This window comes from Catharus ustulatus, chromosome 3, assembly GCF_009819885.2.
Source record: "Catharus ustulatus isolate bCatUst1 chromosome 3, bCatUst1.pri.v2, whole genome shotgun sequence".
Classification (NCBI taxonomy): Eukaryota; Metazoa; Chordata; class Aves; order Passeriformes; family Turdidae; genus Catharus; species Catharus ustulatus.
In genome coordinates, this window is record NC_046223.1 from 106,927,630 (window position 1) to 106,949,836 (window position 22,207).

Here is a 22,207-nt window from a genome sequence, read left to right on the forward strand (position 1 = left end):
AGAATTTAAAGAAAAAAAAATTACTGCCACTAAAAAGAAGGCGAGAAGGTGCATTTTAAGAGCTCTGATATCAGTATTATGACCATGAATTAGCTTCATATTGCTTTTCAGATCAGGGAGGTAAATGACCTGATACTGCCAAGTCTAGAATGTTATCCTTCATTTTTATGCTTTTTGACTCATAAAGTCAATAGAAGATGCACCAGAATTCTTCCAGCAGAAGTTTCCAATACTGTTGTGATACAACTGAATGAAAGCCCCAGGACACACACACAAAACCCCAGGCTGACTTGGGTAAGGCCAAATCTCTGCTGTTTCCTGGGCCTTTTGTTTCACGTGGTAATGGCCCCACTAGTACTTGGCATGAAAACAATCTGAATTAAATTAAAGCCTGTGCCTTTCAAAGCTAAAATCAACAGTGTTTGCTTGTTAGATTGACTAATTTTTATTAAGTATGGCATTTCAAATTGTGCTTAGGGTCAAAGACAAAAGACTTTTTTTTCCCTTCTAATTTAATCAGTATGAAAACAACTGAGGAATCTCTAACTTTCCAATATGAGCAGCGATCAGTGTCTTGGGCACCTGTGTCAAGCCCTAACAAAATTGTTGTCTTTCCTCACCTCAGTTACACTGCACCTCTTGATTTAAACTACTCACATACTAAGGCAATATCTGCAACAGCAAACCCCCAGCTTCTATTTGAAGAAAACAAAATACAAAAATACTGTTACTTGTTTGAAAAGTAATCTTGTCTCAGAAGTAATATTTTTCAGCAAAATAATTTAAAGTATTTTTCACGTAGCACACATTTGCTTTTGCTGATTCTATTTAACCTAACCTTGTATTATTTTATACTCTGGTCAATTATATAGCAAATGACAGTAAAGGGAAAAAAAAAGGTCTTATCTGTGTATCCCAAATTAATTATAATTGCACAACATATAATCAGAACAGTGGGTCTCAATGTGAAACTTAAACCACTGAACACAAGGAATCTTAAGCTTCAAATTTAATAAAGCAAATGTCAATCTGACAGGCTGTGTAAAACAAATGTGGCATTCACTCTGTAGTTACAAAACACAGCTGCAAACAGTGGCTAAGTCAGTGATTACAAAAAATCTCTTATTGTATAAGTATCATACATGTTATTATGAATGTATACCTGAATATGGGAAATTAAAAATTAATCAGAACAAATATGTTCATATAATTTGATATACAACAAAAAATCTCCACAAAATTTAAATTCTTTAATTAGATTGGCAATATACCACAACTTTTTTCCCCAAGCTAAAAATTACCATAGAGATGTAATACCTTCCTCAATCTTTTATTGATATATTCAGTATCTCAGCAACTAGGACCATATTTACCTGTTCAGTAAGTTCATCTAAGAAACCTAATTCAACTCCTCTGTAAGGCGCCTTGTTTGGGAAGGTTTCTATTAAAGAGCTTTTGAGCTCTGGTGCTGCACTTTATTTAAGCCTAAGTTTAATAGTGAAAGTGCTTTTAGTTAACCACAGCCTCGTATGCAATACAAAAGATCCCCCAAACAAAACCAAAACCAAATAAAAAGAAAACAAAATAATCTCCATCTTACATGAAATGGATCCTCACAGAACAATAATTATCACAAGCTGCAATACCACTTTGATCCAAGCCACATACAAATATTCTAACCTTTAAGTTCTGGGAGCAATTTTAAAATGTCAAGAGGTATGTCAAGTTCTTAATACTCAAGTCTACATATTTAATTGTCAACAGCCAAAATACCCAAGACAAGAGAGTTATATTAATTCCAGCTCAACCGCAAATTAAATTAATGTGTTAGAAAATAATGATGTTTCTTCCTCTGAAACTAGGGAATAGTACTTGGTTGGCCTGTATTTTAATTATATACTTCTTTTCTAGAACACCTACTACATTGTTCATTTTATTTTTATTTTCAAAGCAGTCAAGCACAGGAGATCTGTGCAAGATTATCATGTTACGCTATTGATCCTCACAAGAAGACTCAATTTACTCAGTAATAAGCAACCTGGGTCAAAGGCTACGACTGAGAAAAGACAAAGGGCATTGTTTACACCTGTGTCAATCTGAAACAGCACTACTGAAGTCCATTGAGTTATATTTGACTCAAATATATGAAAATTTTCTGTGTTTGCTGAATCTGGATTATGTGGCAGTCAGGAATTCACCTTTATTAGTCTGCAGCAGGAAGCATTACAGACTGCTAAATTAAAATACTAGTTTGCTATACTGGCTTTTTAATCAAAACTGGGTTTTATTTTCCTACTGGCAATTCAAATTCATATCACTGCTTCAGCCTGCTCACTTGACTGTTACCTAGCTTGCTTCACAGTACGAAGTAATAGATTCTGTAATTTTGGATGTGAGAATTCATCTGAGGCAAGGAAACATTAATTAGTGTCCTACATTTCAAAGAACAAGAACCAAAACCCCACCTCTTCTAACTATTTGGAACTAAAAGCAAACTTTTGGATATGCAAGATTTTGTATTTCTTGAATTTTGATGTTCACAGAACAACATACTTCTAACAGTCTAAAAACATTAAAAGCATATTTCTGACAACACAAACACAAGATGATTTACAAAAAAGATTTAACTTGGGACTTTTAATTTAGCTTGTTCAGGAATCTGGTTGGAAGCATTGCATGGAATACAGCCCCAGAGAGATCTGTCCAGGAGAGCTGGCTTACTTTCAAGGACCACCTCCTCCAAGCTCAAGAAAGGTTCTTCCTGACAAACATGAAACCAAGCAGGGTTGCACTTAGGAAAGCAAAGGCCCTTCTGAAGTGAGATTTGGTGAAATACATGAAGATCAATAAAAAAGGGATTCTATAGGTATATTAGAAGCAACAGGAAAGCCATGGAAAACATCTGCCTGCTGCTAAATGGGCTATGGGACCTGTGACAGAGAATTCAGAAAAGATCAAGGAATTTAGTGTCCACTTTGCCTGTCTTTTAATGGTTAAAGGATTTGCCTTCAGGAATCCCAGGTCCCCAAAACCAGAAAGTCTGGAGCAAGAAAGACAGCTCTGGACACATCAGGGATCAGGGTGGGAACACTTAAACAAGCTGCACCTACACAATCAGTGGGACCTGCTGGGATGCACCAGAAAGGTGGAGTGAGCTGGCCAATGTCTTGTTGATCTTGACTTTAGCAAGGCTTCTGGCACTGTAACTTCCTCATAGGCAAACTGGTGAGCTCTGGATGAGACAAACTGGCAGTGGGGTATACTGAGAACTGGCTGCACTCTAAGCTCAAAGCGGATGTCATCAGCAGCACAAAATCCATCTTGAGGACAGCAACTAGTGGTGCTCCCCTGTGGCTGGTACTGGGATCAATACTATTTAACACCTTCATAAATGAATCCAGAGGGTGGGGCAGAAGGCACCCTCAGGAATTTTGTAGCTGATACAAGACTGGGCAGAGCTGTTGATACACCAGATGGTTGTGCTGCCATTCAGAGGGACCTTGACAGAAAGAGAATTAGACATCTGTACTGCTTTGGTTCAGATGTGGCATGAAGAAGTGATGCACCATTTCCCAAATGGGAATCTACTGAATTGACACTGTATTGTCATAGGAATATATTGATTACACTAAACTGCTCGAGAAACAAATGGGGGAGGGGGAGGACAGATCATTTCAGACAAAGAATTGATGTCCTACATTGATTAATTCAGAATAAATGTAAGAATGCAAGTATTTTCATACATTTATGCCTTACTTCCAGTTCAGATTTAGCTGAAATACAACAGAGAAAGCAACACAGAGAGAACTTCTTGTTGGTTTGTAAATTTTAGTAGACATGGAAATCATAAGATCATTTATCTGAGTGATGTGGTCTACCAGAGACCAGTTAAATGCAATCTCAGAAGCTTTCATGACAGCCACTTAGTAGCAGCAGAAAGCTCAGAAGTCATAAATTACATTTCAAATACATTCCATTGTTCAAAGTGACAAATCTTAGTCTTTCAAATTCATACAACCCTAAAATAGTATTTCCATCCACCACAAAATTTTTAGGGTTCTTCTGAATCAAACTATTCATACTCATTTATGGAGATTCTGAAGTGCTGTCATTATGAGGCTTAAATATTTATCATACCACAAACATGTACTCTTACATAACGATGAGACAAAATAAGAAGAAGCACTGACAAAATGGAGATCAATAACTTTGACCATTAGTCTATACAGCTCTTCTTCCAAAAGCTTTTCATCTGAATTTATCTTACAATTAAATGAATAATCCTCTGGTGACCTTATTGATTATAAACACAACCTGAGATGGCCCCCCATAGGTCAGGATGACTAATGTGAAGATATAAAAGAGAAGGGATTCATGCCCTCAACAATTTCCCTTGGAGATGATGAAAAATAAATGATAATTAATATATGTCAGCAAAAACCCCAAAATTTTTTAAGTGATGTGAGGTTATACTGTTATAGCATACAAGTGAAAGAAGTGTTTTTAAAATAAATTACAAACTGGACACATAAAGGTGAGCCTACTATACGATCCAAACCTTTAAATGAGGTATTTCTCAACCTGTTTATGTTGTCACTAAATATAGGGAGTCCCAAAACTTACTGTACCAAATTTTTTATTATTTGAAACAAACTTCTGTACAAAAACATCAAAGCAGGCAAAGAAATCCGGTGACTTCAGCAAACAGCACATGACAACTCACAGAATGTTTTAAGGTTTACATTTTTATTATACAAGTGACAAATAGCTTCTCCTCTGAGCTACTTAAAGATAAGACTTCATTGTTCGACAAAAAATTGCAGGTAAGCATATATTAACTTCAGTTACCAAAGCTCAACAGAATGGCCTGTCATCCACCTAATTTACCTAACCGGAAGAAACTATGAACAAAGCAGGATTTTCCTTAACATACATTTTTAAATGTCTCCCCATTAAAAATGGAGTCTGTAAACAGTGGATTTACTACTGTGAAAAAAGTGTGGTCATTGCTTTCAGAAAAAGGAAAAGATCTAATGTGAGTGAGGTCTCTCTCCCTGACAACAACATAGCAACCAGCTGCTGCCACACCTGCAGAGGGGTGACACAAATGCTGGAGCTGTGTGCTGTCCAGTATCAGGACATGCATTGACAGAGGCACCTGTGAGTTCTGACCAGGTCTGAGAAACCTCACAGGGGTTGCTCTGCTCAGATATAAGCTCTCAAGTTAATGCCTCTTCCAAGAGAACTTGTCACATTAATACTGTTTAAGGACTGAGTTCAATGACACAGTATGTCACACTGCAGCCGAGTTCCAGCAGACCAAATGCATCTTCAAAGTCTTAAGGTAACGTTTTTCGAAGAGATGTGCATGAAAATTCCAGTGAAAGCACACAAACCCTGATTTATCTATATGGAAATAAGCGAATACAAATCTGAATCTGTGCACAAGCACTGGAGTTTCCACACATACATGCAAGCAAAGTACACAAAATCAAACACATTTTCAGAACGTGATCTCTGCAAGAATATGTACAGCAACTGCAGACCACCCAGGAGACACACTTTACAGAGCATGAGCGCTTTTGGCAAAGTATTTCTGTTCCATTAACTGGAAAATTTACCAGAAAGAAAGAACAAACAACTCAGCAAGGAACTTAACTTCTTGCAGTATCAGTCACATCTCAAAAGCCAGTGAAGAGCAGTCAGCTGATAAATATTTCTGTGTTGAACCATCTAATGAATAACAGTATCAGGAACTTAATGGTGTTCCTGAGAACAGATCAGCTCTTAAATTTAAACCATCCCTAGTCTGATGAGGCTGATTTGACACCAGGGAAGTCTGCTATAGAAGAGTGTACTAGTTTAAATGAGCCAAAATTTACTTACTGGCTAGAGCTGTCTGGTACTTAAAGTTCACTGTGATATATTTACACTGACAAAACTTTTCCAGTTAAGTCAAGACATTAGTATTTTCCCTTTCCTTTCTAAGTTTAATGAAATTATACAGAGTTTTAAAAATCTATCAATGATCTTTAAGTATATTTTCTGTTTATTTATACTGCATCTGAGAAAGGATGTTGATTTCCTCAGTTGTTGAAAGGCATAGGTTATACTTCAGTAAAAAGGTAAAATTACGTGTTTGAAATACATTTTTGGATGCCAGACAGCACATAACCCTAAAAATTAGGTGGATCTCCACTTATTACAGGAAAGACAATGCATTTATGAGACTGATGAACATTCAGGTATTCTCCTATTCATTCTAGTTTGACAAGATCCTAGAAGTGACCAAAAAACTGTGCACATGTTCTCTAAAACATACCAAATGAATTTTGCTTTCTCTTATATTTATTTTCTTCTTCTTTAAAATTCCTTTTCTCTGGTACCTTTGACATTTCAGTTTGATTTCCATTTTGTCTTCACTACTACTTACTTCTCTGATAGAGAAGGTGTTTAAGGATTAAAATGCACAGATAAACTGTCATAACTGAAGTATCTAAGTAAAAAAGTATTTAAAAGTCAAAAGATAAAGGCTAGAATAAAAACTTAGGTTGCACTATATAAAGTCAGTCAGGTTATGAACAGATTCATATATTTTAGCAATGTGAAGAAAATGGTTATGTAAATACACACAAGTATTAACATCAAACTGTATTAAATTATGTAAACATACACATCTTCTGTGATCAATACAAACATCTACTTGTCTCTGGATACTACTGCAGCATAGCTCGAATTTGTTTTGAAGTAGATTCATCATTCAGGTGTTTTGTAGTGAACCTAGAAATTACAAGTTAAAACAATAATTTATAAAAAGAACAGAGATAGACAAAGTCTGAACACTTGAGTCTGTTTTTAAAATCAGCACAGTTCAGTTACACAAAGGAGGAATTTACATGTTCCTCTACTGATCACTGGAATTTAACTGGTAAGAATCTGGTGCTCTTTATCTTCTAAATACCCTCTGCAATAAATTATCCCTCACTAGAAGATGGAGAACTGTGACTAAATCCTGTTTGGTATTTGTCTATGACATTGTCATGATCTTGGGTCCAAATTATCTCTCATTTCTGCTACTTAAAAGCCTCAAAAGAAGCAAAATTATGAAAAAAAGTAAGAAATATGGTAAACACTAAAATCACTTAGGAATCTAGACTCAATTTTGGCATAACCTATTACTTTAAGCAGTTTTCTTAAACATTCTGAGAGGACTGAAAAGCTTTAATGTGGGGGTTTTTTTGCATTTAAACTCAAGCATTCTCCACTGTTTATGCTAATAGGGAGACTGAATATAACATAAGCTTGCAACATACTTGATACCTGTAGGATTTAACTCCATATCAACTTTAATTCAAAAGACATGATAAGCAAATGTGGCACTGTAGTTCTCCCTCTATCCAAGTATTCAACAGCTAGAGAACTCAAAACAGCTTCAGAGAAGCATCAGACTCCTGTGTGCCTTCCTTCCCAAGACAGCACCATAAACAGCACTGGAATTTAGGACTGCTTTCTTGAAGCTCTATAATTTAGCCAGATTAAAAAAAAAAAAAAAGGCTTATTGAGATGGAAAGGGAGAAGTACTTAGGGTTTGATAAACAGAAATCTTACCTTTCACTTCTAAAATGTTCTAGATGCTGAGGTGTTTTATAGAGCAAATTTTAGCCAGGATATACTGTTTACAATATTAATAGTTATTGTTTATTCAACTGAAATGAAATGGGAAGAAATTGATATTAAAAAAACCCCAGGTGCTGAAGGTAAACCTGAGAGGATAATCTCATTAAATCAATGTTCTAAAGTGAAGAATCTTAAAGAGATTGGGAGAAAAACAAAAAGGAATTTTCTAAGGCTGAATCACACATACCTGAGAGCATTCAGAAGTCCTTCCACAGAGTCAGGTGGCTGTTCCTTTAAAACTTTTATGCATCCCTTCATCTGGGAACAGAAGCATGCCACTATTGAACAACAATATATGAATTGCACTAGCTGAAAACATGGAAAAAATTCACAGTATACAGGCAGGTTTCTTTTCTTACTGAGTGCTAATGCTGCTTTACATGACACAATAAAAACCTTACAACTTACCAAAAATTACCTCAGAGTTTAAAAACTTATCATTGGAGAAAATATCTACTTTAGTAAGTGTTTGTAGGGAGTAAATTACGTATCAAGTGTCTATATTTTAAGTTGTACACTGTTTTTTTAATTCCAAGTAAAAAATACAAAAATCAAAACCATCTGATGTAAGCTGAAAAAAGAGATTTTTGGGAGTTCTGTGTCATTGATGTTAGCAACTCTAAGAAGAGATGTTTCAACTTTGACTTTTATTTTTATATTTGTATACAAGGAAGCATTCTGTTTTTAATTGTAAACCTAACCAGTGACAACTTATTATTTATTTCATAACAGTGGTTAAAAATTTAATCTATGAAGTCCATGGTGTTGATTTTAACACCATGCTGAACAAACATCTTTGTAGAGACTGTAAAAAACAGGCTTAAACTCTGTCCAATTTACAAAAGGGGAAATGAAGCAGAGAAAGCAGGAGTAGAATTCATTTGACCCATTGTACAAACTCCCTAGCTAGTCAACAGAGAAAAACAAAGAATTCTTCTAACCTATTCAGAATACATCTTCATATGCAATAAATTATGTCCCAATAGTACTTATTTCTTCCCACTGCTCTGAAGGCATCGAATGTAGCTATCCAGAAATTAACCTAGATTAATTCCATCTTATTCAAAAGGACAGATAAAGACCCGTCTGGGTGTCTTCAATTTTCCAAGTCACACTGGAGTGCAAAATCTACATGTCAGAATTTTCTTTTGCAGCTGAAGAGCACCTCTGCCTTATTAAGGGAGCAGATGATGAAATACTTAAATTACAAGTCAGGTTCCATTTATGTGCCAGCAAAAATGAATCAGGAAATACAGCTCAGCATCCTCAACAGGGACTTGCCCAACAAACACTGCTCAGTGCTCAGTTGGCTCATTTCTACCTGGGAAATGTAACTAGCTTTGCAAGTAACAGATCAGATGAGATTCTCAGGCTAGCACTACCTAACTTGAAGTGACACAGTTATTCTTCCTAAGTTGAAGAAACTCAAGTCTATGAGCCCATCACTCAGTACAGGTTTACACGCCCTAGCAGATCTGATCAGACTAGATCAAGTCAAAGGGGATAAAAATTTTAACAATTCTTTTACAAACCATTTTTGTTAGAATCAGCATATCTAAAACAAGTAGGATAATATTGAGGGTTAGGATTCCTCCTTCTATTTTTATCTCTCAGGGAATTTTTCTCCTTCCTGTGTGTGTGGCTAGGAGACAATAAGGACCATGCACACAAGAGAGACAAAAGTAGTAGCCACAGCTCATGGGAGGAGAGCAGCTGGTCACTCTCTCTTTTTACCTGGGGGTTTCTCTGGGAAGGAAGACCAGAGAAATGGGCAGTGAAAAGGGGGCTGGGTGCAGCTCCTAGCTCTCCTGTGCTCTCAGCATTCAGAGGGAAGAGAGGCTGCAGTCGCTGTGGGGAGAATTTGTCATCATTGCACGGTTCCATCTCCTGCTGCCTTCCTACCGTCAGTGGAGCTCTGCTCGAAGAGTGACTGCTGCACTGGGCTTTTATTAACACCCATCTCACCAAACAGGGACTGTTCACCACCTGCTGGGGTGCCTCAGGGAAAACCCTGCAATCCCAAGCCTGCCTTTCCCTGTCCTGTTCGGGGCCTGCTGCTGCTGCTCCTGTGTCTCTTCCACTGCTCAGATTTTTCAGCTGTGCTGTAGCCCCGCACTCCCTGCCTGTCAGGACACCCCGTGGTTCCAACTACAGATGCAGAGCTTCTAATACAACTCCTCCACCACCCCAGGATTTTTGCTCATTCCTGCCATTCCAGCTTCCTGCTCCTGAGAGTCCTGCTGGGGCACCGGGATCGGCTGCCCCACAGTTTGTGAACCAAAGCCTCTCTCCCATCCCTTCCTATCTGGGCACTGGGATCAGCACTACCCCAGGGGTTTTTAGAACCAAGGCCTCTCCTCCATTCCTGCCCATCTGGGCACTGGGATTGACTGCCCCAGGGGTTTTTAGAACCAAGGCCCTTCCTCCATCCCTGCCCGTGTGGGCCCAGCTGCCATCACCACATGCTCCTCGCCCCACAGCGCCCCCTGCAGGCGTGGAGGAATCATCGCACCTGCCCTGCCCGGCCGTGAGCCCGCAGCGCCCCTGCTGGCTGTGTCTGGAACTGCACCAAGGGAAACAGGAACAGACTGTTCATTGGGTTTTCTGCGGTTTTTCTTTTTGTTTGTTGTTGCTTGTTTGCCTTTTTATACACATACATACTAGTAAAGAACTGTTATTCCTTTTCCCGTATCTTTGCCTAAAAGCCCCCTGATTTCAAAATCATCATAATTTGGAGGGAGGGGTCATGCTCTCCATTCCAAGGGAGTTCCCGCCTTCCTTGGCAGACACTTGTCTTTCAAACCAAGGCTGATGTCTAAGCTAGGCGACTGCAATGAATAGGTTGAAATACAGACTCCAGTCTTGAAAGAGTAAGGAAAGGGTAATAAACTCGACTGTCTCTGAAATTCTCTTGAAATGGCTTGAATGGCTGAAGTGAATAGTTTAGAGAAAATATTGTTCACCACAGTAAAACAAACTCATCATCTGAAATATTGGGAAATTTTTTGAATGACAAAAAAATCACTGAACGAATTACAGAAATCAAGATTTGGGACCATATATTATTTTTTAAAATGTTTTTCATACATCTTCTGCCTCCCATTTACATCTTGCTAACTTTCCTGTAAGATTTCAGGGCTTTAGGATAAATGTGAGAAGCAAAGTGCTTCTGCAATGTATATTTGGTTCCATCGGAATTTCATTTGTGTTGCCTCTATAGGCAAGAGACTGAACTAGCAGTCAAGAAATCTGCATTCAAGTCCCAGGTTCTCTCTGTTTCATGACCTTGAGCAAATCTATTCACCTCTGTGCCAAATCTTTCCCTCTGTAGAGTCAAAGAGGAGATGTGGCAAAATTCTGGTATCTGCAGATATAAAATGCTAGTGACACAGAGAGCAATGATATATGTTTTTTTCTTTTTAAAAAGGATCTCTTGTAAAGGGAAACACTTAGCATATTTTTCATTCATAACAACTTATTTCTGCTGAAAGAAATGGTGCATGAGATTTAGGTTTGTAAAAACAAGTAAAAAAACCAAAGAGTATTTTCTCCATGAGTGCTTGCAATTTCTCAAATGGAAAAATAAAATTGATTTCTCTGTGACTGGCCATGCCAAAGATAAAACTGAGGGATCATTACCAACATTACAACATAGTAATTACAGTTCTGCAACTTTAGATCTCAGACAAAGGAGAGACAACATTGAATATCTACTTATTTACAAGAGAATTACTGTGAAAAACGAGCATTTCAGCATTGATAAATTACATGATTTAAAAAAAATTATGACTATGGAACATATTCCTAGGTTAGTTGTTGTACTAAATTATTTTAGCCTAACTATACAGTTGTCAAGAAAGCAGAGCTAACAATGAAAAATTTTTATCTGTGTCTGGAAGAAAATAAAAAGAAAAAAAAGCTGGTCCTTATTTTATTTTCAAACAAACTGATGTATTAAAGTGCACAGGTGAAGACAAATTCTAAATTTTGCTTTTCAAAAGCAATTAAAATTATTTATACCACGTTGTAAGCTTACGCTGAAAAAGAGCTGCAGACTAGTATTCTCAAACCTACAGAGTACCAAAGAAAGGCCTCTCTTACATCAATCTTTGATGTCTTTGAGAAAGCTCCCACAGGATGAACGTGATCGTACAGAATAATAACTCCCACCATTACTCGCATGCAGAACATAAGGGTCTCTTCACTGGTGAATCTACTCCTGTACTCTCTGGAAAACAGAATAAAAGAGAGAAACATGCCAGACCTTTTACTAGACAAATTTTAAAACTGAAATCTGAACCAAAGCTATATTTTAAGGTTGTAGATGCACATTCAAAGTCTTACTGACTTTGAATATCTGTGAATTCCGTAAGCCTGTGCCAATTTACAAGAATTAAAGGTCAAAGAGTTGATAGATGTAAACCTCTTGTCATATCCATGCACAGTTGAGATCCACAAAATGTATGTAATGATGGCTTCACAGAAAACGTCATTAAATATGATGTAGATATATCATACTTCAGTTTAATCTCAGAAACACAACATGTTGGGATCCCAAAGGAAAGCTAATGTTTTTGCTTAAATTTCTACTTTGGAATAGTTAAGTGAGATCTAAGTTCAGCAGCTGGGAAGATCAGGGCTTCACCAAGGTGGACTGCAATAGCCATTGTGCTCTCTCTCTCTCTATTGTAGTACCTCTCAAGTCTACAATAACTTCAACTTTTATTCTTCCACAGCATTGTAACATAAACAAACTAAAAGGTTACAGAAATTTTGATATGAAAATGCTTGATTATCCCACAATTAGAATTAAATATAAGATAATCTTCTAGATGACTCAACTTTTTTCTCTACTTTTGCTAAAAAAAGAGCTGACTCATAAAGCTACTTTTCAATTACCACTTCTATGATGTCTCAGGATTGTGAGAGGAGTCCCACCCCTACAGACACTTCTCCAGAATTTTCATGAATATACAAAAAACTCAGGAATTCTACCCTTTACATGGCACCATGAACAAATGACTCATAGGCAGAAAGACTATCTTGACTCTATCTTATATGTGTTTTCTAGTCAAAGAGACATAACCTAAGATACACTCAGCTAAATGCATAGCAAAATAATAGTAATAAAAGAACCCTGCTGGCTATTTTATCTACCCTAGCAGACACGAACACAATTGTACAGCTGAATACATTTATATGAATGAAAATTCATACAGTTGATTTGTTTCATATCTAGAATAACATGGCTGCATCCAAAAAAAGATCTCCTTAAATGATCCTTGAAATAGTCCCTGTGTATTTGCTAAAGTATTGCTTGGAAGACCCAGAATCTTGCCCTCTGTGTGCTAATAACTGAGCAGCATGACCAAGCAGGAGGCAGCAGTCGGCCTTTGGCCCTGGTTAGATGAGACAGACACTCAAGCCTGTGAGTACATAAAATTATTACACTCGTATTTTAACATTTTGTTGATACACAGGTTGACCATGTAAGCTCTTCCCAACAGAACTCGACACTGATTCATGAAAGATATCATAAGGTGGTTAGAACAGGAGGCAAGGCTTTCTAATACCAGGTCATGCTTTGTAGACAAAAAGAGGTAACTTAAGGCAAAGATATAGGAATTTGGAAAAAAACATGTTATTTCAGATGGCTAATTAAAATGTAAGTTCTGTCATAAAAACCCTCCCAGACTGAAGATAAAACTTACGGTGTTTCCAGCATGACTTTACATACACTGGCCATAGTACTTAGACAGTCTGTTGTATTTTCAATTGGTAATGTTTTGTTCTGGAAAAGTAAGAAAAAGGCAGTGTTCAGTAAAACTATCTTGTAAAATTAAAATCAAGAATGTCTGTGTTAAACCCTTCTCCCCCTTAACATACTTCTGATACAAAGTGTGTCGTTGCATTACTGAGGGTTTTCAGCATTGGTGTGGCCTCTGCATAGAACAGGGACATCCTATTGGCCATTTCATTGTTCACTTCATTCTCAATGTCTAGCTGATGAAAACAGGAGAAAAGACAGCCAGTAAAAATCTTGGCAGCAGCAAGAAAAAGATACAGTTCATGTCAGCAAGTAGATTGTTGCTTGAATAGTCCTCTCTAATCACTTCATCCAGATTGCTGATTAACTCGTTGTGAAGGAGGGAGCATGACAGACACTGAATTAAAAGCAAAAACTTTACCATAAATGTATCCTGATAAATAAATACCTCCCTGTGTGCAGTACAGCAGAGTTTATTTACTTACATGCATGTTGTTTATCCTGTTGCGACTTATTGTCCGCCTGTAATAACTGAAGTCATTCTGAATGGCTGGATTTCTCATCTTCCAGGAAGAGAAACAGGAAATAATCAGCTTTGGTTCAATATACACAGCAAAAATCAACATGTATTGAAAGACTTTATTAACCTTAAGTTCATCAAAACGAAGAGTAAAATGTAAGATTTCTGCAAACTCTTTTGCTAGAGCCTGTTCCCGTTCCAAGTGCTGAGTTGGTGTGTAGGGAGGGCACGTCAAGGATTCCAGTAAACTCTGCAGGGCTTTCTCTGGATAAAAATCAGAAGCACATTTTGTAATCAGTCCACACAAAGTTTTAACTATGTATCTAAAAATACTGCATTAGAAGGGAAGAAACCCTCCAAACATGCCAAGCCCTAACAAAAGTGCTTTTTCTTACTTATCTGAAGTGAGAAGCACTAATTAAAGACACCTGCCTCTTCAGGCTCTGCCATTTTCTCTCCATTTTGTATCAATTAATTATTTTCCATTTTTGTCACCCTTTATCTAGGATCCCTAACAAAAATTCTAGAGGAAGCATTTTTCTTGTATTCAGAAATTCAACACTTCCATCTTCCTCAATTTGCCATCGGCTCAGTATAGAGATTATTCTAGCATCTCTGTTACTGAAAGTGTACTCTTAGGTACCAATAGCAATATAACTCAGTTACTGTGCCTGTAATTACTAGCATAACTCAAAAGGTGAAAGGCATAGTTAGAGGATGTTGTAAAAGAATCCCCTTGTGCTAGAAGCCCTCTCACTTCACACTTATATTTGCATTCCAGAGTCCTAATTCAAAGAGTAATTACATCACCTTTTGTGTTTGTTAGGATAACAAAGTCAGTGTACAACACATCCAACATTGGATTTCCACCCTGTGAGAGAGTTATTGATACACTTTCCCCATTATCCCAGCTTTTTGAGATTTTAAAGTCTCAAAATTACTGGCTTACATTCCTTTTAAAACTCCAAAGGATCCAAATTACAAAAAAATTAATTAGTCCAACATGGACCAGTGAAGTGCAGAAACATGGCAGGAAACAGAGAAAAACTCTGTAGTTTTATCATGTTTTTTGATTGTATGCTATTTAGGTAACATAGACAAACTAACAAACTATAAAATTAAGATTAAAGAGATGCCTTGATAAATGCAATTGCAGTTAAAGGTCCATTGATATCAAACAGAAATAATATTAACTCTAAAACTTCAAAAGTTTGCGGAAAGACAAAGCTTCACCTTTCATTATATATAAAAAACCTATACAACAGATGTACTAAAACAGGGCTCACCTAATCTGAGTGAAAACTCATAAAAGCGCTTTAGCCTTACAACCAGGGGACAGACTGAATTCCAAGCTTTTTCTTGCAGCTGGATATCATTGGGATTTTGTATTGCCTGAAATGAAAATATTACTGTAAAGACCTGTGATAAATAAATAGCAAGCAAGATGTGGTTTGGAATTTTCTACATTATTTTAAAAAGTATTGTAAAACATAGAAGAGTTTTGAGAAATAACATTGCATAGGATTCCAAAAAATACAATGTTTTTTACCTTCCCTCTCCCTCTGCAACATACCGTTTTAAAATCATTACAGTGAATCACTGACACATAGAAATATGTTCTAGCATATTCTTTTGGGAGTAAAACTATTGTACAAGCATCAGGTAAAACATTTGCTGTGACTACTGCTGCAAAAGTAGCCTTTTTTCTGGTTTTTAATGCTTTTGAAAACTTCAACATGTTGAGGTTTTTAAGTAAGCAACAACTCACTCAAAGCGTATCTGCAAACCTGATGCAGGAAAAGTTTTGGTCACCTGAGAAAAATATTAAGTCACAGTCCAATAGTATACTTCTGGACCAGTTTCACAAAATAAGATGCATCTAAAGTGGATCAGAAGGTATAATTTACTGTGGTTCATTATTCTACTTACAGAAAAGAACAACTATCTGTATCATGTATTTCTGACACCTGAGTAGTACTTCTTCCATGTCCTCAAATTTGACTTCTGCCATGAGATACATGAAACAAGGTATATGAAATGGTATTTCTTGAAGTGAAAAATAGTAACTAATTACTAACAGAAAACCTGCAAGAAGTTCCAACAGCCATCATTTAATGATTTTAAATTAGAGCTTTATAGTGAATGTTATACATAAGTTGTATTTTATAAATACATTTCAAGGAGATTTTCACTTGAGTTCACAGAATGTGCTTGGATGAAGAGAGAGAACAGAAGCAAGGAACACATCGAGTTTTGCCTGATTGCTTCCAAAGAACTGTCATTAACAAACATACATCTCTAATTTCTTGTCCAGCTCCTTTGTAAGCCTGAAGGTCTGCAAGCATGCTTTCTGAGTCCTGTAAAACTGCACTGATCTGGTTCCAGACCTCCCTTTCTCCATCTGTGGGCTGTGCATCTAAGAGAGAGAAAAGCAAAATGCACAAAGTCAAAAGGAAGCTGTAGTGCAAATGGCAAGATTACTCAGTTCTACTTAACAATACCACATCCAGCTTGACTATGTGTAACTCCATTCTGATATAGTTTTTTTTCCAAATATACAATTATACTGCCATTCTGCTGACATCCAAGCTTCTGCTTTTTATAGCAAGGAAGGAAAAACAGTACAGGTTTTGTATGCTCTGGCTCATAATGCCTCTTCTCAAAACGCAGCATTTTAAAGAGCAGCAGTATCATAAAGCAATGTTATTAGAAAATAGGATAATGCATCAGTCCCTCTCTTTTATGAGCTCCATGGCTCAATTACAAAGAATTGCTCACTTTCCTTGCAGCTTGGGGAAAAAATCAGGCCTTTCAATGGATGGAGCAGTGGGATATTGCTCCACTTTGACTTTCCTCCAGGCTTCCTTAACCAGGGTAATTTATTTCTTCTTTTGTAAAACACAAATACAGTACTATTAAAAATATATTTTTTTCTCAAGTATGTCAGGGATCATTCCTGCCACTAAAATAAATCCAGCTCTGTCAGTAATCAGTTTTCAGGGTGTGAGTGACCTGTAGACCTCTATTGTTGAGAGAAATGATATTTGAAAGTAGATCAATTTTCCTATTCAAAAATCCTTCTATGGGATTTTACACAGCAGTGTGACACTAGAGTGATGTTATCCCCAGAACATTGACACATTAAACAAGGTAGAGATCTGCTGTCTTTTTTTGCTTTTAAGCATAAAGATGACAGGCACTGACCAAAGACTAGGTGACCTATATATGGGATTGCAATCTATATGTGAAGGAACAATGACATTGTCCCAGCAGATTTCTACAGAGACACAACTGTTTTTTTCCCTTGGATTTGTATTAGTTTGTAAAGATGGAATGCTAACTTTTATGATAGAAAAAAATTACCTTGAAGTTGAATCTTAGAACTTAAAGACTTCTTGTCTGATAAAAGCAGTAAGTTCAGTTCAAAACAGCTACTGTATTCATCTCTACAATAATAGACAAGAAACACTAACAATACTTTTTCTATTTAGTCATCTCACTCTCCTTAAGAAAACTGTCAGAATTTTCTACCCATGTATCAGTATGGGATTCATTTACCAAGTGCCCATTAGAAATAATTGACGTGGTTCACACTGAAGTCTATGGAAAAGGGCCATTCCCTCCATGATGTTTCAGGTTCAGATAATTTGTTTAAATCTTTTAAGTTATCTACAGACCTTGCATGAACAGGACACAAATGACTGAGATTTACAGGTCTGTAGCTTCAAAGCAACTCCTACTTAAAACCCTTCTCATATTCCTATGGCACCATCAGTCCCATGAGACAGGGCACATAATACTGACTGGACTTCCCTTTTATTCTGCAAGTTTCCCTTTCTCTTATTTAAAAAGTGAAAAAAACCTCCATAAACTGGGCTTGTTTAGATGGGTTTTATAGCCAAAGTATTTCATGTAACTAAAAAATTCCACTATCCTTCAAAAAGTGAGAGAAAGGAGCACTGAAGGGAAAAACTGTCCCCACAGGAAAATGCCATCTGGGACATGCTGCTGAACTGACCCATCAGTCATATTAAATTTACAGTGTTCCAGACTGGTTCTTTCCTCAAGCTGCAAGATATCTCAGGTACACACCAAAAGGGGTTTGCCATCTTGTGATAAAGAAGTAAAACAGAAAACCCTCATGACTTCAATGAAGAAAACAGTGATCCTGAGAAACAGTTACATACCATACAAAAACAGAGCATGGAAAGGTAGGAGTCACATAAAAATCAGTATTGGCATTTTAATAGTTAAATAAGTTAATGAAAATAACATTTCAGTGAATACTAACATAAAACAGAATAAATAACTTGTTAGTGTAGTTTACAAATGCAAAATTTGCATGTGCAGGACACCTGAAGCATCTTGTTTAACCTTGTTGGTTACAAGGTACTTCTATGTTAATTTTTACAATTTATTTGCTTTAAAAGCACTAGTGCTTAAGGGGGGTTGCAAATGTTATAGACTGCCCAACACTTTGTGACTTCAAAAAGGCCTTTAGTAACACCCTTTATTGTAAGCATTTTTAAAAATTTCCTAATTCATCTTTTGGAAGTTGGTGGAAGGAGCAATATTGGAATTTCATTGAGCTTTCTGTAGTATCCCAGCACCTGGGGAAGTAGGAGCAAGAGGCAGGTAGGTGTGTGAAAGAGGGAAAGAAAGGGAAGGAAGAGGGCTGCAAAGGCTCCAGAGCAACAGGCTTAGCTTGCATTTGCAGAAGCAGTTTCTATTCATGTTGGAAGTTTTTAGCTTAAGAAGAAAGGTAGGGAGGATGATTCAGGCTTTTTTTTTTAAAAAAAAAAAACCAAACAAACATGCATTTATTTATGAAATAGAAGCTAAGCAAACAGATGTTCTGGTAAGACCATGACCATGTTTCAAAAGGGATTTTACAAGAAGATCCTGCCAAAAATGGTTAGCTAAAATAACCATAATGGATCACTTTGAAAACAATTTCATCTTACTATTAACAACAATAACAATAATAGCAACAACAACTGAAAGGAACTGAGACTTCTTCATGACAGATTTTGACTTTTAAAACTGGCTTGCTATTCCAAAAAAATCAAAGCCTGTTTCTCTGCTCTGAATTAAGAAATGCCAGCCCTGAATCACAGTGTGGAATCACTGGTTGCCCGTGTTCACCTCTTATCCCCACACCACCAGAGAACCACCACGTGCTTCAGGAACCTGAGCCCATTTCTAAATGAAACCAGTGCCACTGACTAACCCATGCTGAATGTAAGCTCTCTCAGTAATGAGTTACCATAATGGCCAGACTCACTGCATTTCAAGGCTGTTTTCAGAATGCTCATGATTAACAATCATAGCATTCTGTCTTTAATAAGACAAAATAGAGAACCTTTCTACCTCCTTTTGGACAAATGTTTCTAATGTGAACCCTAAACCAAACAACTACATGAATCCTGTATTGAATTAATGCAAGAGTCAGATGAGGCTTAAATCTCCCACATACAGATTCTACTAGCAAAATTTGAAAATTTTAGCTCTGGAGATAAATACACTTCCACTGGGTCCATCAGAAATAACCAGGACATGGTAATTCATCCATTCCATGAACATGCTCTCTTTCACATGTACACATGGTCTATGCCATGCTTTGGATGGAACTTCAGACTTCACAAAGAACAAGAGTAAACCTGGACTCACTGCAGTTCATTTGCGGATGCAGTAAGCACTTCAGGTGAATGGTGGGGCATACAAGTGGGGTCATCATTACTGTCTTAGCAAAATACCTGTCATTTGTTTCAGAAAACCTTCCTAACAACATAAGGTATCTACTTCATCTTTCACCAAATTAGGAAAAAAAATAGAAACTTCTAGGTAGGTCAAACATTAGGTATAGGACAAGACTAAATACAGAAAGGATGTGATGCCTTTACCAATACCAAATGAAGTGTAACAATATCTCAGTAATACATTTTAATGAAGAAAGAACAGTGCTATGAAGAGTACTAAGAACAGTACTAAAATAAACACTTCCAATGCACACGACCTTTCTGAATCTGAAATGCAGACCAAAAGCTGAGAACTTTATTCCACCCCTGGGTAATTAAGAAGATTCCCATTGAGGCTGGTTAGTTCTTCCATTTCAGTGAATGTAGAATCATATTTCTCATAAAAATATCATGCCCTTCTGGCCTTGACAACATAGCAAAAGGAAATGAGTTAAACAAGAGCATTCACAGGGCTCTGCTTTCAGCTTTTCTTGTCATGCCCATTGCTGAACGTGGCAAATAATTCCATCAGCCAGCAAGTGAGAGAGCAGTACACATATTTAACTGCATAATGTGGAAGTCCTATTTCAGATTTGTCACCATGACAATTATTTTTTCCATGCCAATCTGGGACAAAATTAAAACTTAAAAATGAGAAAAGGCATTATAACTACAGCAAGTAATGTACTTTAAAGGGTACCAGAACCTGCTATGTTCCATACATTTCATTCTTTCTAAGCTAGCTAGAATAAAGTGAAGCTCACTGAATTGTTAATAGCGGCTCCAGGCAGGGTGCTGTGCAGGGACATCAGTGCCCAGCTTCAGCTCTGTGGTGGATGGGGATGGACACACAGCACCTTTCTGACTGAGCTGCAGTTTCTGGCCCAGGGCACTCCACAGCTCAAGAATCGAGTGTAACCTCCCATTGGCTGGACCCAGATTATCTCCCCAGCCTTGCTGCCTGTTCAACAAGGGTATTAATTAATAGCCTATTATGTGAAAAGTGGGCAGTTGCTCTGCTGCCAGATATGTTCTAATAATAGACCCCTTAAATCCTACATGAATAATAACTGAAAATTTCATGAGTCTTTCTGGGGATGTGGGAGAATCCTAGAAAATAAGATTTCTGGAGGGGATGAGAGAGATTTAACAAGGATCAAGAGAAATTCTCCTAGTTAACATTAAAAAAACCCAAAAAATCTGCTCACATTAACATTAGAAACGTCTTACAATAGTATTTGAGGAGAGGATGGGACTGTAGGTGTCATTTAAGGACACTGAATAATATATAAAAGCTTTAGTCTTTTAGATTCAAATAAATGGTTGCCTCAACTTTCAAATTATTTCCAAGAATTCATGTGGAATTATTTGTTTACTTTGCCTGAAAAAGGCAGCAGTGATTTGACAACAGATTTTCTGCAAAAACGAGCAATTTTAAGATGGTACAGAAAGAGCTCAAATACCCAAAACCTCATTTATCTGCAACTAATTTAAATAAGGTCAACATTTAAAGTACAAAACAGTTCTTGAACTGATAAAATCCATTTCAGGAGAATTTGCGGTGAAATCCTGAAATCCACAGACTCTCAAGACTTGCCAGACACTCATTTTTCCTAACACTATTTTCAAGCTGAGAGTTAAGAAGGAATTAAGGTAAAGTAAGTGGTATATAATCAAATCCAAGGGGTAGCAGCTTGATTAAAGATACTCCCATAAAGATCCAAGTGTAAAACAGTAATAAGGTCCACTTTCTAAGAAGGATGAAATTATTTTTCTTTATTTAAGCCATTCAGTACACCCTAAAAGAGAATAATTTGGTTGAATGCATTAAGTCTGCAGTACCCCTCAAAGAAAAGGCCTTTCCACCTGCATGGAGAATGTTATTCTCCACCAGACACAGTGCAACTGCCCAACTCTCAAATGAGTACTGGGGAGCAAGCAGAACTGCTTTTGCTATACAGCATTAACTGAAATTAATGCTGGATTCATGTTTTTTCAAGTATGACCATGGAGTTATGAAACTTGATTTCCGATTTGGATTGAAGAATATTGTTAGGTGTCAAAAAGAATTGTAACTGACAATGTGGACACCTGCATGAAAGTACAGGAAAGGAGATGATGTCAAACTTTCTTTTTCTACTTTTTTTTTGTAATGAAAAAGCCCACAGAAACTAAAAAGCAAGATGCTGATGTAAATAATGAACACAGTAAACACATCAGCTCAGCATACCTGTCATCCTCCAGGTGGTCAACTGTAGTGACCACATGTTTACCCATAGGCTTGAACTGACAGAAAGCCACATGTCCAGCAAGCCCAGACCAGATTGTGACCCATGTCCCTCTCTCAGTGTCCTTTTCCACTGCCTGATGGGCAGATATGGGAGACCAAAGCACAAAACCACAGCCCTTTTTTTAGTCACATCCCTTTGAGCCAATACAATTTTTGTGCTACTAAAAACCTCTGGGACTGTATTATGTGAGAAATACTTGTAAACTTTCACTTAC

The 22,207-nt window shown here is 37.1% G+C and overlaps 1 protein-coding gene across 7 annotated transcripts in view; it reads right to left on the minus strand.

Annotated features, from left to right (window-relative positions):
- Nucleotides 1–4,724: 4,724 nt before the first annotated feature.
- The window catches only part of CYRIA (CYFIP related Rac1 interactor A), a 55,688-nt gene continuing 38,205 nt past the window's right edge, over nucleotides 4,725–22,207 (minus strand). For 6 of the 7 annotated variants that reach the window (XM_033053818.2, XM_033053814.2, XM_033053816.2 and 3 more), the window contains 9 exons: nucleotides 16,259–16,380; nucleotides 15,251–15,356; nucleotides 14,092–14,228; nucleotides 13,930–14,007; nucleotides 13,564–13,680; nucleotides 13,389–13,468; nucleotides 11,779–11,905; nucleotides 7,865–7,935; nucleotides 4,725–6,780 (listed from right to left, as the gene is read on the minus strand). In XM_033053818.2, coding sequence (XP_032909709.1) covers nucleotides 6,717–6,780; nucleotides 7,865–7,935; nucleotides 11,779–11,905; nucleotides 13,389–13,468; nucleotides 13,564–13,680; nucleotides 13,930–14,007; nucleotides 14,092–14,228; nucleotides 15,251–15,356; nucleotides 16,259–16,309 — 831 coding nt within the window. In that variant the 5' untranslated portion in view covers nucleotides 16,310–16,380 and the 3' untranslated portion in view covers nucleotides 4,725–6,716. Of the gene's footprint in view, nucleotides 6,781–7,864; nucleotides 7,956–11,778; nucleotides 11,906–13,388; nucleotides 13,469–13,563; nucleotides 13,681–13,929; nucleotides 14,008–14,091; nucleotides 14,229–15,250; nucleotides 15,357–16,258; nucleotides 16,381–22,207 lie in introns of those variants that run through there. The other variant, XM_033053817.2, reaches the window with a different exon arrangement.